Raw genomic sequence first — 16325 nt, 5'->3', positions numbered from 1 at the left:
GACAACGTGTACTGCCTCTCATTGTGATCATGTGCTCTTTATAAAGTCACGCTCCCGTGTCACGTGGTACAATTCTGTACACTGCTTCAGTGCCAGTATCGTTACAGTTAGGGCTTCGACGAAGTGTGTTAGTGGCAGATGTCAATGATCTATGCTTAGTGGGGTTTTGCAGATCTGTCGCTGTTTATGTGTGTTTGTGGTCCTCGTCTCCCTCTTCACTTAACCACCTAGAGGAATTAAATCATTTATTTATTTTGTATCTTATCAGTCTGCTCCAATCTTGGACACTTTTAGGATTACACCAGCAAAAGCACTCTTCTCTCGCACACAAAATACTTGCACACACATACATGCCTTTTCTGTGCTCACATCTACTCCTTAACGTTTTATTTTCCGATTTTTATCACTGGAAAGATGATCCTTTGTTATTAGCTGTGCCGTTTTTCCATGCCGGAAAATACTGTATGTTTTACATAACTTGGAATGAAGAAAAGTACTTAAAAATTAGTGGCAGTTAAACAAGCAGTTTATTAAATGATATGCACAGGAAACATCCAAGTAAGTAAACATAATATACGTTTCTGTAATGTTTTGGGTGTGTAGCATAGAACACTTGTCAAGTTCGATCTTTTTATTGGATAATAGATGATGTTTATATAAGATTTTATGAAACTTTTTAGATGTTTCTTTTTTTATATTTTGTTGACAGAAATTTTATTTTAGACTAGTGATGAATGGAAAAAATTGGATATGCGTAGGGACACTTGTATTTCACGATTGCATTTCATGTAAAAGTCTTTCACAAAACACTGTAGCTTTTTCTTAAGAGTCATGGCAAATTGTGAGGGTGCAGCAGTACGGTGACCACATTCTCGTTGACCCTGTCAAGAGCGGGACGACACCTTTCCCCGACCTCAGCCAATAACCACAGGAGAAAAGCTTAAGTATTTTGTGAAATACCTTGATACGGAATGTATTTGCGAAATACAGGTGTCCCTAGATATGCGGTTAATGTGAGAAACTTATCTTTTTGCTTAAAAATACATGTGGTTGTTACGGGACCCTAAAGAATGGTACTGGTACATGGAACATGGACTGGGAAGGGGCTGTGACGCCGTGCTGTGCAGCGCGGAGTACGTGGTGATCAGCAACGACGGGGAGCCGCTGGGCATCCACGTGGTGCCGGACTACGACGCGCTGGGCGAGGAGACGGGCATCCTGGTGCAGGGCGTGGAGCCGCGCGGCAAGGTGGCCCGCTGCGCGCGGCTGGCCGTCAGCGACCGCATCGTCGAGATCAACGGCCGCAACCTGCTCAACATGCCCTTCCACAGGTACCGTCCTTCCTGTCGTGTGGGCGGAACATTCGTATTCCAACCCTCCAACCCTCCAACCCTCCAATCCTCCAATCCTCCAATCCTCCAATCCTCCAACCCTCCAACCCTCCAACCCTCCAACCCTCCAACCCTCCAACCCTCCAACCCTCCAACCCTCCAACCCTCCAACCCTCCAACCCTCCAACCCTCCAACCCTCCAACACTCCAACCCTCCAACCCTCCAACCCTCCAACCCTCCAACCCTCCAACCCTCCAACCCTCCAACACACCAACTTTACAACACACCAATTCTACAACACACCAACTCTACAACACACCAACTCTACAACACACCAACTCTACAACCCTACAACCTGCAACCCTACAACCCTACAACCCTACAACCCTACAACCCTACAACCCTACAACCATACAACACACCAACTCTACAACCCTACAACCCTACAACCTGCAACCCTACAACTCTACAACCATACAACCCTACAACCCTACAACCCTCCAACCCTCCAACCCTCCAACCCTCCAACCCTCCAACCCTCCAACCCTCCAACACACCAACTCACCAACTCTACAACCCTACATACTGTAACCTTGCAACCATACAACCCTACAACCCTCCAACCCTCCAACCCTCCAACCCTCCAACCCTCCAACCCTCCAACCCTCCAACCCTCCAACCCTCCAACCCTCCAACCCTCCAACACACCAACTCACCAACTCACCAACTCTACAACCCTACATACTGCAACCTTGCAACCCTACAACCATACAACCCTACAACCCTACAACCCTACAACCCTACAACCCTACAACCCTACAACCCTCCAACTCTCCAACCCTCCAACCCTCCAACCCTCCATCACACCAACTCTACAACCCTACAATCTGCAACCCTATAACCCTACAACCCTACAACCACACAACCCTATAACCCTACAACCCTATAACCCTCCTACTCTCCAACCCTCCAACACACCAACTCTGCAACCCTACAACCTGCAACCCTACAACCTGCAACCCTACAACCTTACAACCCTACAACCTTAGAACCCTACAACCCTCCTACTCTCCAACCCTCCAACACACCAATTCTACAACCCTACAACCTGCAACCGTACAACCCTACAACCATACAACCCTACAACCCTACAACCCTACAACCCTACAAACCTACAACCCTACAAACCTACAACCCTACAACCCTCCTACTCTCCAACCCTCCAACCCTCCAACCCTCCAACCCTCCAACTCTCCAACACACCAACTCTACAACCCTACAACCCTACAACCCTACAACCTAAAACCCTACAACCCTACAACCCTACAACCCTACAACCCTACAACCCTACAACCATACAACCATACAACCATACAACCATACAACCCTACAACCTTACAACCTTACAACCCTACAACCCTACAACCCTACAACCCTACATCCATACAACCCTACAACCCTACAACCCTACAACCCTACAACCCTACAACCCTACAACCATACAACCCTACAACCCTACAACCCTACAACCCTACAACCCTCCTACTTTCCAACCCTCCAACACACCAACTCTACAACCCTACAACCTGCAACTCTACAACCCTACAACCCTACAACCCTACAACCCTACAACCCTACAACCCTACAACCCTACAACCCTACACCCCTACAACCCTACAACCCTACAACCCTGCAACCCTGCAACCCTACAACCCTACAACCCTACAACCCTACAACCATACAACCCTACAACCTTACAACCTTACCACCTTACAACCCTACAACCCTACAACCCTCCTACTCTCCAACCCTCCAACACACCAACTCTACAATCCTACAACCTGCAACTCTACAACCCTACAACCCTACAACCATACAACCATACAACCATACAACCATACAACCCTACAACCCTACAACCCTACAACCCTACAACCCTCCTACTCTCCAACCCTCCAACCCTCCAACACACCAACTCTACACCCCTACAACCCTACAACCCTACAACCTGCAACCCTGCAACCCTACAACCCTACAACCCTACAACCCTACAACCCTACAACCCTACAACCCTACAACCCTACAACCCTACAACCCTATAACCCTCCTCCCCTCCTACTCTCCAACCCTCCCTTATAAATATGTACATTTTAACAGTAAATATATATTTTTTTTCTGTGTACCAGGTAAAGGGATATAGTTTCAATTCTGTTGCTCCAGATTCCAAAAATCCAATATATTTCCCAAACGAATCCCGTCCCGAAGTAAAATTGTCATTCTCATCCACCTCTACGTATAAGTAACCCTTTTTTCCTTTTCTTTTTTCGTAGTAGTTGTGTTCTAGACATGCGTATTGTTATTACTAATTATTTTATTTTAAAACAAAATTTCCATAAAAATAAAACCATACATATTTGGCCCTTAATATGTGTTACAGTCTTAGCTCAATTTAAGAATTCAAAACTTGCCCAAAAATCACATTCCATTCACTAGTTGGTGATACACTGTACTTGGGAGTAGTGTGATATTTAGGTTATGGTCCTGAATGGTGTCGCAAGGATTTTTTTAGGTACAAAAACTAATGGAAAATATTTTCCTCTAAGATATTTAGTTCTTTTATATCCCAAAACATTTTTTTTTACAAGATCCATGTATTGTTTGAAGGGAAACATTTTTTTGAAAAATTTTTATTTAGATGTAAAACTATGCACTGTTGTTTTATTTGTGGTGACTTGTGGCTGTGACGCAGGGTGCAGGAGATATTCAAGGACGCTCTGCGCAGCCCGGAGCTGAGGCTCCGTGTGCTGAGGCGCTCGGCAACCGGCCTGAAGAGGCGGCCGCCCGCGCCCATCTACCCGCGCTCCCACGCCCCGGCCGACAAGGAGAACCAGGCCATGGTGGAGGGGGGGGAGCGAGGTGGGTGCCTCTCTCCGTCCAGTCACCAGTCATGCCCTCGTACACTAGAACACACGGTTCCACCGTAAAATAATCTCTACCTTCGTAAAATCGAAGGTAGTCCATTTTGAACCCCTGTTCCTTCCGAGAAAAATATATTTTTTTGTTTTACTTTTTGAACCAAAAATGCCTTTTCTTTTTTTGTGTGTGTTTGGTCCTAATAAATAACATAAAATTAAATTTTAAATTTATTTTTTATTTATTTATTTGTGTTTTGTCACGTGCCCACTAACAGTCGTAGACTTTAGTAGTCGGCACTACATGCAATAACAGGAACACAGTTAACACTACCAGTGTATGGACTCCCACCTCCGTCGGTACCATGGGTGGAAAACATCTACAGATGGCCAGCAAACGAGAGCAAGAGTACCACACACTAGCAGTGATAATAACAAAACAATAGGGATGTGCGAGTACCCGATATTTTTGGGTACGGTTCGAATCCACAATTACCCGAACCCGTAATCGTCGTACGTACATGGATTCGAACAGTATTATGAATATTCACAAAAGTTATAAATTAATTTAATACGGCTCAAAACTACTAGCAGTGAAAAATAAAATTAGGCTACTATTACGTAAGTATTTATAATATGATGTATCACAGAAAGATATGTAAATTAAATAATTAACACAGTGACATTAAAAGAATTTTGAGATTTCGAGAGCTTAAACTATAATTACGAATTTCATCTTATAGCAAACTATAAACTAAAAACAATTACATACCTACAAGAAAAAAACATCTTGGCTATTTATTGGAAAAAAATGGTTTCGTTTGCTCAAACGTTTATAAAACTGAGATTTCCCTGTGACGTGCAGTTTATTACGATTGAGTTGGAGAATCGAATATGTTTTGGTTTTCATGTTTCAAAGTGTTTATTATTAATTAAGTTTACATAATTATAAACATTTCAATCTCAGTGTAATAAATAATTGCCAGTAGTTATAGTTAGAAAAATGAGAACACACATAATTTTTAAATTAATCAGTTATTTTTAATTATTCTGTGCTTAATATTCAGAATCGGATTCATATCACAAATATTGCCAGGGATTCGAATCAGATTCGAACCGAACTGAAAAACAAGGATTCGCACATCCCTACAAAACAAACAAAACATACTATTAATGCAACAGAAAAAATAACATCTGGCTCGGCAGCGTGTAAACGTGGATTGCGCATAGCCTCTTCGCAGCAGCCCACCGCAGCTCGGCCTATCGGCCTCGCGATCGCTTTCCTGCCCGCCCGCAGCTGGTCTCAGATGCTTGAACTTGTTATGCTGCCGTCTTTCCCAAGGCGAACATTAAAAAATAACATTTACTATATATTACAGCATATCATTCAGTGTGATCGTGCCCGCCTCTCGTACACTCTTGTTATTCCTGTAATCACGGAATAGTTACCTCTTCCAGTTATACACAGCATTTGGAATGCTGATACTACTAACTGCTCATATGTTATGTAGGTCTGCACATTTGAGACATTTCTCACATAAAATAAACAAGCTAACTGCATACAATAAGCACGTAGTATTCGGCCTTCTTTCCCCTTGCTTGCCACTGATGTTTTTACGGCCCTGCTTAACTTTTCCATCAAAAAATTTCAAAGTTTGTGATTTTCCAGCAGAAATACTGCTGTGAGAATAATAAACAAAGTGTATCCAAGCCATTTTTTTTTTAAATTGTCTGATGCGATAATAATTTATACAGTATTTATTATTAGTAAATGGCTGTCATGTAGGCCATAAAAATATTAATTTTACAGGGAATGAACTAGATCACATATATCACACTGTGATGTTCTGGCTTTTGTCGTACATTAAAAGTACGGGGGGGGGGGGGGTTGGGGGGATGTTGACAGTTTTGCATGCAGAATGTGGTTTCAAGGGGGGGGGGGGGTGAGGTGTGTTGAATATTGGAATGTTGAAGAGGGGGGAGACAAGATGATTGTGTCTGTGGGAGGGATGAGCTTTAGCCAAACATTGTTTTTGCGTAATGGGGACGACCGGTCACGACTGTGTGTTATCAACCTGAGAAATGTGCTTACAATTCTAATAATAATCTATTTTTAAACAACTTTATTGGTTTTCTCTTCCCGGTCAAAACACAGCCTAATACCATGAATGTTAGTTGTGGCCCTAAACAATGGCATTAAATTTAGATCTAAAAAAAAAGTAGGAATCTTTGAAGTTTTATCATTTTCTCGATGGGTGATTTTGTAGTATTTTTAGTCTTTGTTTCGACTTAGACTTTCTGAAGCTTCGCACACACATAATCGTTTATGTGCCTAAAATAACGACTCGTTAAAACAATTTACTTGAAGTGTCAAGAGGTCCTCTTAGAAACTGAGTGGTAAACTTGTCTGGTAGTAAAAAAAAAAGGCCTTTTAGAATGTTGAATCAATTTTTTTCTAGGAAGGAGGTGTTTCCATCAGAATCATAAAATATTCTTCTATTTAATTCATAAGGTATAGAATACAAATTTTAGAGAAATTTTGTACTGAAGTTTTTTGCATTTACCTATTGCACCGCTTTTGCATTATTTTAACATTCTTTTTGCCATATTTATTTACCAATGTCTGGGGGTCTCTAACACAGACTTTGCATGATGGAGTGACTCATAGATAGAGACCCGAAAATTTCTCGGAGTCACATGGCCTCAGGGTAGGATTCAATGTCATAGGTGTGCTCGACGCATTTCCCCATTGGTTGATTTCTAAGCTAGAACATTTTTATACTCATTAATTGGCGCTACCTGATTCGCTTGACACCTCTTCCAGCGGGGCATCGTCGGCTCACTGTATCAGTAGGGGGCTGTCCAAATAACTGCGGTACGATCATGAGCACAGAGCGATCGTTTGAAGGTTTTCATTCCAACTTGCAACTTGATGAATGTGCGAGATTACCGTATCTCTACTCGTAGTTGACTGTCGCAGCGTGGACGGCCGGCTGCAAGCGTGTTATTTACCAATGTCTGGGGTCCCCAACACAGGCTTTGCATGATGGAGTGACTCGTAGACGACTGTCGCAGCGTGGACGGCCGGCTGCAAGCGTGTTATTTACCAATGTCTGGGGTCCCCAACACAGACTTTGCACGATGGAGTGACTCGTAGACGACTGTCGCAGCGTGGACGGCCGGCTGCAAGCGTGTTATTTACCAATGTCTGGGGTCCCCAACACAGGCTTTGCATGATGGAGTGACTCGTAGACGACTGTCGCAGCGTGGACGGCCGGCTGCAAGCGTGTTATTTACCAATGTCTGGGGTCCCCAACACAGGCTTTGCACGATGGAGTGACTCGTAGACGACTGTCGCAGCGTGGACGGCCGGCTGCAAGCGTGTTATTTACCAATGTCTGGGGTCCCCAACACAGGCTTTGCACGATGGAGTGACTCGTAGACGACTGCCGCAGCGAGGACCGGCCGGCTGCAAGCGTGTTATTTACCAATGTCTGGGGTCCCCAACACAGGCTTTGCACGATGGAGTGACTCGTAGACAACTGTCGCAGCGTGGACGGCCGGCTGCAAGCGTGTTATTTACCAATGTCTGGGGTCCCCAACACAGGCTTTGCACGATGGAGTGACTCGTAGACGACTGTCGCAGCGTGGACGGCCGGCTGCAAGCGTGTTATTTACCAATGTCTGGGGTCCCCAACACAGGCTTTGCACGATGGAGTGACTCGTAGACGACTGCCGCAGCGAGGACCGGCCGGCTGCAAGCGTGTTATTTACCAATGTCTGGGGGTCTCTAACACAGACTTTGCACGATGGAGTGACTCGTAGGCGACTGTCGCAGCGTGGACGGCCGGCTGCAAGCGTGTTATTTACCAATGTCTGGGGTCCCCAACACAGGCTTTGCACGATGGAGTGACTCGTAGACGACTGCCGCAGCGAGGACCGGCCGGCTGCAAGCGTGTTATTTACCAATGTCTGGGGGTCTCTAACACAGACTTTGCACGATGGAGTGACTCGTAGACGACTGTCGCAGCTTGAACGGCCGGCTGCAAGCGTGTTATTTACCAATGTCTGGGGTCCCCAACACAGGCTTTGCACGATGGAGTGACTCGTAGACGACTGTCGCAGCGTGGACGGCCGGCTGCAAGCGTGTTATTTACCAATGTCTGGGGTCCCCAACACAGGCTTTGCATGATGGAGTGACTCGTAGACGACTGTCGCAGCGTGGATGGCCGGCTGCAAGCGTGTTATTTACCAATGTCTGGGGTCCCCAACACAGGCTTTGCACGATGGAGTGACTCGTAGGCGACTGTCGCAGCGTGAACGGCCGGCTGCAAGCGTGTTATTTACCAATGTCTGGGGTCCCCAACACAGGCTTTGCACGATGGAGTGACTCGTAGGCGACTGTCGCAGCGTGGACGGCCGGCTGCAAGCGTGTTATTTACCAATGTCTGGGGTCCCCAACACAGGCTATGCACGATGGAGTGACTCGTAGACGACTGTCGCAGCGTGGACGGCCGGCTGCAAGCGTGTTATTTACCAAGGTCTGGGGTCCCCAACACAGACTTTGCACGATGGAGTGACTCGTAGACGACTGTCGCAGCGTGGACGGCCGGCTGCAAGCGTGTTATTTACCAAGGTCTGGGGTCCCCAACACAGACTTTGCACGATGGAGTGACTCGTAGGCGACTGTCGCAGCGTGGACGGCCAGCTGCAACCGTGTTATTTACCAAGGTCTGGGGTCCCCAACACAGGCTTTGCACGATGGAGTGACTCGTAGGCGACTGTCGCAGCGTGAACGGCCGGCTGCAAGCGTGTTATTTACCAAGGTCTGGGGGTCACAACACAGACTTTGCACGATGGAGTGACTCGTAGACGACTGTCGCAGCGTGAACGGCCGGCTGCAAGCGTGTTATTTACCAAGGTCTGGGGGTCACAACACAGACTTTGCACGATGGAGTGACTCGTAGACGACTGTTGCAGCGTGAACGGCTGGCTGCAAGCATGTTATTTACCAAGGTCTGGGGGTCACAACACAGACTTTGCACGATGGAGTGACTCGTAGACGACTGTCGCAGCGTGAACGGCCGGCTGCAAGCGTGTTATTTACCAATGTCTGGGGTCCCCAACACAGGCTTTGCACGATGGAGTGACTCGTAGACGACTGTCGCAGCGTGGACGGCCGGCTGCAAGCGTGTTATTTACCAAGGTCTGGGGTCCCCAACACAGACTTTGCACGATGGAGTGACTCGTAGACGACTGCCGCAGCGAGGACGGGCCGGCTGCAAGCGTGTTATTTACCAAGGTCTGGGGGTCACAACACAGACTTTGCACGATGGAGTGACTCGTAGACGACTGCCGCAGCGAGGACCGGCCGGCTGCAAGCGTGTTATTTACCAATGTCTGGGGGTCTCTAACACAGACTTTGCACGATGGAGTGACTCGTAGGCGACTGTCGCATCGTGAACGTCCGGCTGCAAGCGTGTTATTTACCAATGTCTGGGGTCCCCAACACAGGCTTTGCACGATGGAGTGACTCGTAGACGACTGCCGCAGCGAGGACCGGCCGGCTGCAAGCGTGTTATTTACCAATGTCTGGGGGTCTCTAACACAGACTTTGCACGATGGAGTGACTCGTAGACGACTGTCGCAGCGTGAACGGCCGGCTGCAAGCGTGTTATTTACCAATGTCTGGGGTCCCCAACATAGGCTTTGCACGATGGAGTGACTCGTAGACGACTGTCGCAGCGTGGACGGCCGGCTGCAAGCGTGTTATTTACCAATGTCTGGGGTCCCCAACACAGGCTTTGCATGATGGAGTGACTCGTAGACGACTGTCGCAGCGTGGATGGCCGGCTGCAAGCGTGTTATTTACCAATGTCTGGGGTCCCCAACACAGGCTTTGCACGATGGAGTGACTCGTAGGCGACTGTCGCAGCGTGAACGGCCGGCTGCAAGCGTGTTATTTACCAATGTCTGGGGTCCCCAACACAGGCTTTGCACGATGGAGTGACTCGTAGGCGACTGTCGCAGCGTGGACGGCCGGCTGCAAGCGTGTTATTTACCAATGTCTGGGGTCCCCAACACAGGCTTTGCACGATGGAGTGACTCGTAGACGACTGTCGCAGCGTGGACGGCCGGCTGCAAGCGTGTTATTTACCAAGGTCTGGGGTCCCCAACACAGACTTTGCACGATGGAGTGACTCGTAGACGACTGTCGCAGCGTGGACGGCCGGCTGCAAGCGTGTTATTTACCAAGGTCTGGGGTCCCCAACACAGACTTTGCACGATGGAGTGACTCGTAGGCGACTGTCTCAGCGTGGACGGCCGGCTGCAAGCGTGTTATTTACCAAGGTCTGGGGGTCACAACACAGACTTTGCACGATGGAGTGACTCGTAGACGACTGTCGCAGCGTGAACGGCCGGCTGCAAGCGTGTTATTTACCAAGGTCTGGGGGTCACAACACAGACTTTGCACGATGGAGTGACTCGTAGACGACTGTCGCAGCGTGAACGGCCGGCTGCAAGCGTGTTATTTACCAAGGTCTGGGGGTCACAACACAGACTTTGCACGATGGAGTGACTCGTAGACGACTGCCGCAGCGAGGACCGGCCGGATGTTGCAGCGGTGGGGCGCGCCAGCAAGCTGGCGACGGTGTCGCCCACCAAGAAGCTGTCGCCGGGCCACCAGGCGGCGCGGGGAGCCACGGGCCTGCTGGCGGCCAACACCCGCAGGATCGGGCGCAAGATGGAGCTGGAGCTGGCCAAGGGCCCTCACGGCCTGGGCTTCAGCATCACCACCCGCGACAACCCCGCCGGCGGCAACTGCCCCATCTACGTCAAGAACATCCTGCCCAAGGTAGCCGAGCTGCCCCCTTGTCTGTTCTCTTGCCTGTCTGTCCTCCAAGTTCAATATTTCAAACGGTTTCCCCTTTCTCATGATGCCCGCAAGTTCGTTTAGCAACAAAATATGCCATTTTCCGCACCAAGTCCATATTTAGTGTGCGCTTACACAGAATATAGTTTGATGTAATGCAGTTATTTCAATTTTATTGACTGCGGAAATCCCCAAGGTAGCCTAGCGACTGCCAGGGACAATGATGTCGTCTTCGGGAAGATTTGTGCGATGGGAGGGAGAGCGCATGACTCGATGTGAGCTTTCGGACGTACGCCGTTGCCGAGCGCACGCATGTTTGTCAGTCAGCTGCACCTTCGTTTTCGTACCATGTGCGTCTCTGCCTGAGGACGGGAGCAGATGGCAGTTCCCGAAACGTCGCTCGTTTATGTTTTTATTAAACTGTTGTGTTTGTTCCGTCTTTTCGTTTTGTCGTGTTTTTGTCTCGTTTTGACTGTTGTGCTGAATTTTTTTTTTTGGGTTCTATATTTTTGTGCTGTCATCATTTGTGGTTTTTTTTACATTCTCTTCTGTTTTTGGAAAACTATTTTGTTTGTTTCGTCTTTTCGTTTTGCTGTGTTTTTGTCTCGTTTCAACTGTTGTGCTGAATATTTTGGGTTCGGTATTTTTGTGCTGTCATCATTTTTAGGGTTTTTTTCGTTCTGTTAGTCCATTTTTCTTTGTTTTTTCTTTGTTTGTTGACCATATTCCTGTTGTGGAGTATTGTGTGGTGTTTATATCCTGACAACAGCAATTTTTTGCTTAATTTTTGTTTTTGTCATTTGTGTTTTTTGTAGTTTTCTTCTACAGACATACATGCGCTTAGCAATGGCGTATGTCCAAAAGCTTACATCAAGTCATGTCAGAGACAGCTGCCCTCTTGTCTTACGTTTTCAGTATCCTCAAATCTGTTCTCTGCCTGTTCATGCATTGGCCCGCCCCACCTGTCTGTTCTCCAACTTCAATCTTTCAAACGTTTTCCTTTCTGATGAAGCCTGCAAGTTCGTATGGTAACAAAATATGCCATTTTCTGCACCAAGTCCATATTTAGTGTGCGCTTACACAGAATATAGTTTGATGTAATGTAGTTTTTTCAATTTTATTAACTGTGGGAATCCGTTAAGAAAATTCCGAAGAAACAGTTTGCGGAGGACAGCAGGGTATTTGCACCGACGGAGGTAGAAAAGTTAAGGTGAGTAAGTATTTGTTTAAAGAACACAGCTTGTTATTGGTGGGAGTTGTTTTCAGGACAGAGTAAAATGAGTGCAAGGCACTCCAGAAATTATTTTTACAACAGGTTTTGAGCTCTTGTATCCAGGGCTCGATTTTAGCGCCTGTCCGCCTGCCCGGGACAGGCAAAATCTCGTCTGGGCAGGCAAAATAAAAAAGGCAACTGTCCGGTGGACAGGTGCAACTTGTGATGCCGAGGTTATTCGCACGCACTAATGCAGCAGAGGTGATTAGTAACATTTATGCGACCACGACCGCAAATAAAACGTCTTTGACAATATCTATAAATAAACAATAATGGCTGCTCTTTTGTGACGGACGACTCTGGCTATTGTATGCCGCGGGAAAAAAAAGTAGGTTATGTACAAACCGTGCTGAAATCTTCTGAATCATAATTCTTAAAATCTTACGTTCACGTCATGATTCACGTAACATAGTCGTATTTGTATGCTAGAGATGCTAAACGTCTCACACCGATGATGTTTGTTTTTGTTGCCATGTTTTAATATTAATTTCGTTGCAGTGCAGCCAACAGTTACGTAATTTACCGTTGTATACTTTCAAAATATAATTTTTTAAATTTATTGTCTTTATAAATCGCGACTTTACTAATTCCTTGCTCTACTTTAACATAGTTTGTTAACAGAAAAGCATTTTCACGGCGTACTCCAGATACAGCTGTCAGTGGCCGCAGTGACTGCGACTGCTTGAAAATTCGCCTGTCAACTTTTGCATCAAAAAATAAACATTACTTGTTTACAGAGGACACGGTAATCTTTTACAGTTTATCTTGTCACAGCGATTGTTTAAGTATTTAATTAACTTTGTTACACAATGTGGAAATTCATTACTGGTGCTTCAAAGCCACCAGAAAAGAAAACAAAAACGTACGAGGCAAGTCAGAATATAATGTTAAATATGACAAAATCGCCCGGTCCCGTAACTTTTTAACGTCTTGGTGTTCCGAGTTTCTTTGGCTTCGTTACGACACAGAAACAAAACAAATGTTTTGCAAAGTCTGCGAAACGCATTCAAAATCATCTGGATCAGTTTTTGTTACGGGCTGCTCAAGTCTGTAAAGACTGAAGTCTATGAAGACAGACTGGCGAAACTGTCTAAATGATGATACACTGTCTGCCCTCATGCGTGTTCAAATACAGTCACCTTCTGAAAGTGAGTTTGATCCAGCACCAGCAATAAATCTCTGGTATCATAATGTTCAGAGAAAACGTCGACCCTTTCAGCCTCCTTATCGAAGATGTTCAAGAGAGAATCAGCAAAGTAATTCATGCAGTGACTCAGACAGAGACTCGTCTGAAAATGATGATTAAATAAGGATGTTAAGTGTGTGATAAAAATAGGTGCAAAATATAGCAAAAATCTTTTTTTCTCACTTTTTCAGCGACTTTGAATTTTTTTTTTATTTGGGTAAAACAGCGGACAGGCAAATTGGATGGCGGACAGGCAAATTTTCGATTACACCTGTCCATTGGGCAGGTTAAAATATTCCTTAAAATCTAGCCCTGCTTGTATCCAAAGAATATTAAGGATAAGGTTGCGTTTGGAAAAATTTGACCCTAAGAAAGGCAAAAATTAGGAGGCTCATGTCAGGGCAAGTGTGGTGCCTCGCGGGGCGGGAGAGCCAGCACTGTGTGCAGCGGCGCGTGCGCGGGCGCAGGGCGCGGCGGTGAGGGACGGCAGGCTGCGGCCGGGCGACCGCCTACTGGAGGTGGACGGTGTGGAGATGACGGGCAAGACCCAGGCGGAGGCGGTGAGCGTGCTGCGCAACGCCGCGCCCGGCTCCAAGGTGCGCATCGTGGTGTCTCGCCAGGAGGACACATCCAGCCCCAAGCTGCCCCGCCCCATCGTGAGTACCGACTGTCTCTGTATATATCATCCTTTGTGGAATTTCTCTTATCATTATATATTGTATAATCATTTCATTTTAATCTATATATATAACATGTATTAATCCTGGGGAGCTCTATATTCCACTCCCTAGAAGATTTATTGAAATATATATATTTTAATTACAGTAGAATCCCGCCAATCCGAACTAATTGGGACCGAACCCTGTTCGGATTAGCGAAAATTCGGATTAGGCGGAACTTTCATATGATGCCATATATTGTCTTTTTGAGGCGTATTTAGTGTCTGATATGTCAAATATGAATGAAAGGTCAGACGAAAAATACACCTTTATTATTTAGCGTACATATTTAGTATCATATAATATTTTTAATTACTCACGTAGCCTAAACTTCAATTTCAAATATTCCAAGTTTAACAAATCCAACAGCCTACATCACGTGACAACATTAGGTCGAAATGAAGGGCGGTTCGTGAGTGTGTATTAGCGGAAGGGCAGTGAACTTCAACCAGAGTAAACATCCTCCTTCTCGCATAGGCTTACGTATTCTCTAAAAAAATCTCTGGCCTCATTTAGAGTTTGTTCAAACTGTCTTCCTCCCAGCAAAAGAAAAGTTTCAACTTCTTCAACTAGTAAAAAAAATTAAGTTGCGAAAATGCAGAAGAGTGCGTTGAAAAGTGGACGGCCATTGACGACTGTGGCCACGATGAAGATATCTTAGCAGCTGTGCAGGGAACATCAACTGATCTCGATGCAGACAACAGTGAGGAGGAAGGTGAACGCGCCGACCGATGTTGTTTCTCACACTGCCGCAGCCAGCGCCCTTGATCTGGCTGTGCGCTACGTCGAGCAACATGCCGATGCAACCCCAACAGATGTTATGTTTATGCGGCGTTGGCGAAACATTGCATCTACAAGCCGATTTAGTGCATTGCGTCAAAGAAAGATTACCGACTTTGCCTCTTAGTAAATGGTTTGCTTTTTTAAGTTTTGTTTTGTGTCAATCCTGAACAGAACATGAATTCTACATATAGTATGTAAGTAAATTCAAAAATTTTCAATACGTACATATGTATTTAAGTACTATGTACGTAATCCTATATTTTTCTATTTTCAGTTAGACAGTGAAATACATAAATTATAAGTTTCTTATGTACATATTAATAAACGTACAACATTACTTGAAAAAACTTGTATTTCTTTACTTTTCCTAGTTCTTAAATGTTATAAAAATTAAATTTTTTGTCCTAGCCCTGTTCGGATTAGGCGGATTTTCAGATTAGCGGGGTCCGGATTAGCGGGACTCTACTCTATATATATTTATTATATAAAATATAAAATATACTAAAAAAAAATGGGAATTAAGAAGACCTAGCAATAACCCCGGAAAATCATTTTAGAATCCAGGAAAGAATTGTATATATGCATAAAGAAATAAATTACAGAAATTAAATCTTCAAGTTTACCCCCAGTGGGGCTTCTATCTTGAAGAGGCAATAACCAGTGCTGGATTAAATATTGCCATCAAAAGGTTGGATAACATCTGTCTTCTTAACTTGTGATGCACTGACTTTGTGTAACATGTCTGTTAGTAATTATATCCAAATAAAATTGTATTTACTCGCGTAAAGGCCCCCCTTTTTATCCAAAATTTTGACTCCAAAAAAGGGGAGGGGGCCTATACGCGAATTTGGAGGAAAATATAGATTTTTTTTTTCAAGTCGTGCGTCTTTGTTCGAATGAAGAGGCGGGGGAGGCAGCGTCGCGGCAGGAGGGAGAGAGAGGCAACGACTCTGCAGGGGGGAGAGGCAGCGCTATTACAGGGGGGGGGGGGGGAGAGAGGCAGAGGCAGCGCTTTAGCGGGAGGGGAGAGAGGCAGAGGCGTGGCTTAACCTCCCTCCTGCCAGCTAGCCAGCCAACCAGACACCACTTCCCTTCCTCCTTCACTTCCCCTCTTCTTCTTCTACGACAACACTCCACATCAACACAGCGCGCGAGTCCAGCTTTCTTTATCTTTATGTCGTTTGAGATAGGACTAACTGCTTACGTCTGGCATGCCTCACGACGGTCCTACTGAGAACGGACATAC

General features: G+C 45.8%; 1 protein-coding gene across 10 annotated transcripts in view; it reads left to right on the top strand.

The window, feature by feature from the left end:
* LOC134538818 (partitioning defective 3 homolog) overlaps positions 1 to 16325 on the top strand; it is a 116062-nt gene that overhangs the window by 42580 nt on the left and 57157 nt on the right. For all 10 annotated transcript variants that reach the window (XM_063380328.1, XM_063380334.1, XM_063380333.1 and 7 more), the window contains 4 exons: positions 1128 to 1331; positions 4082 to 4248; positions 10868 to 11100; positions 14045 to 14233. In XM_063380328.1, coding sequence (XP_063236398.1) covers positions 1128 to 1331; positions 4082 to 4248; positions 10868 to 11100; positions 14045 to 14233 — 793 coding nt within the window. The remainder of the gene's footprint in view (positions 1 to 1127; positions 1332 to 4081; positions 4249 to 10867; positions 11101 to 14044; positions 14234 to 16325) is intronic.

Source organism: Bacillus rossius, chromosome 14 (genome assembly GCF_032445375.1).
Source record: "Bacillus rossius redtenbacheri isolate Brsri chromosome 14, Brsri_v3, whole genome shotgun sequence".
Classification (NCBI taxonomy): Eukaryota; Metazoa; Arthropoda; class Insecta; order Phasmatodea; family Bacillidae; genus Bacillus; species Bacillus rossius.
The sequence above is the reverse complement of the archived record's forward strand: the minus strand, read 5'-3'. Positions and strand labels throughout refer to the sequence as shown.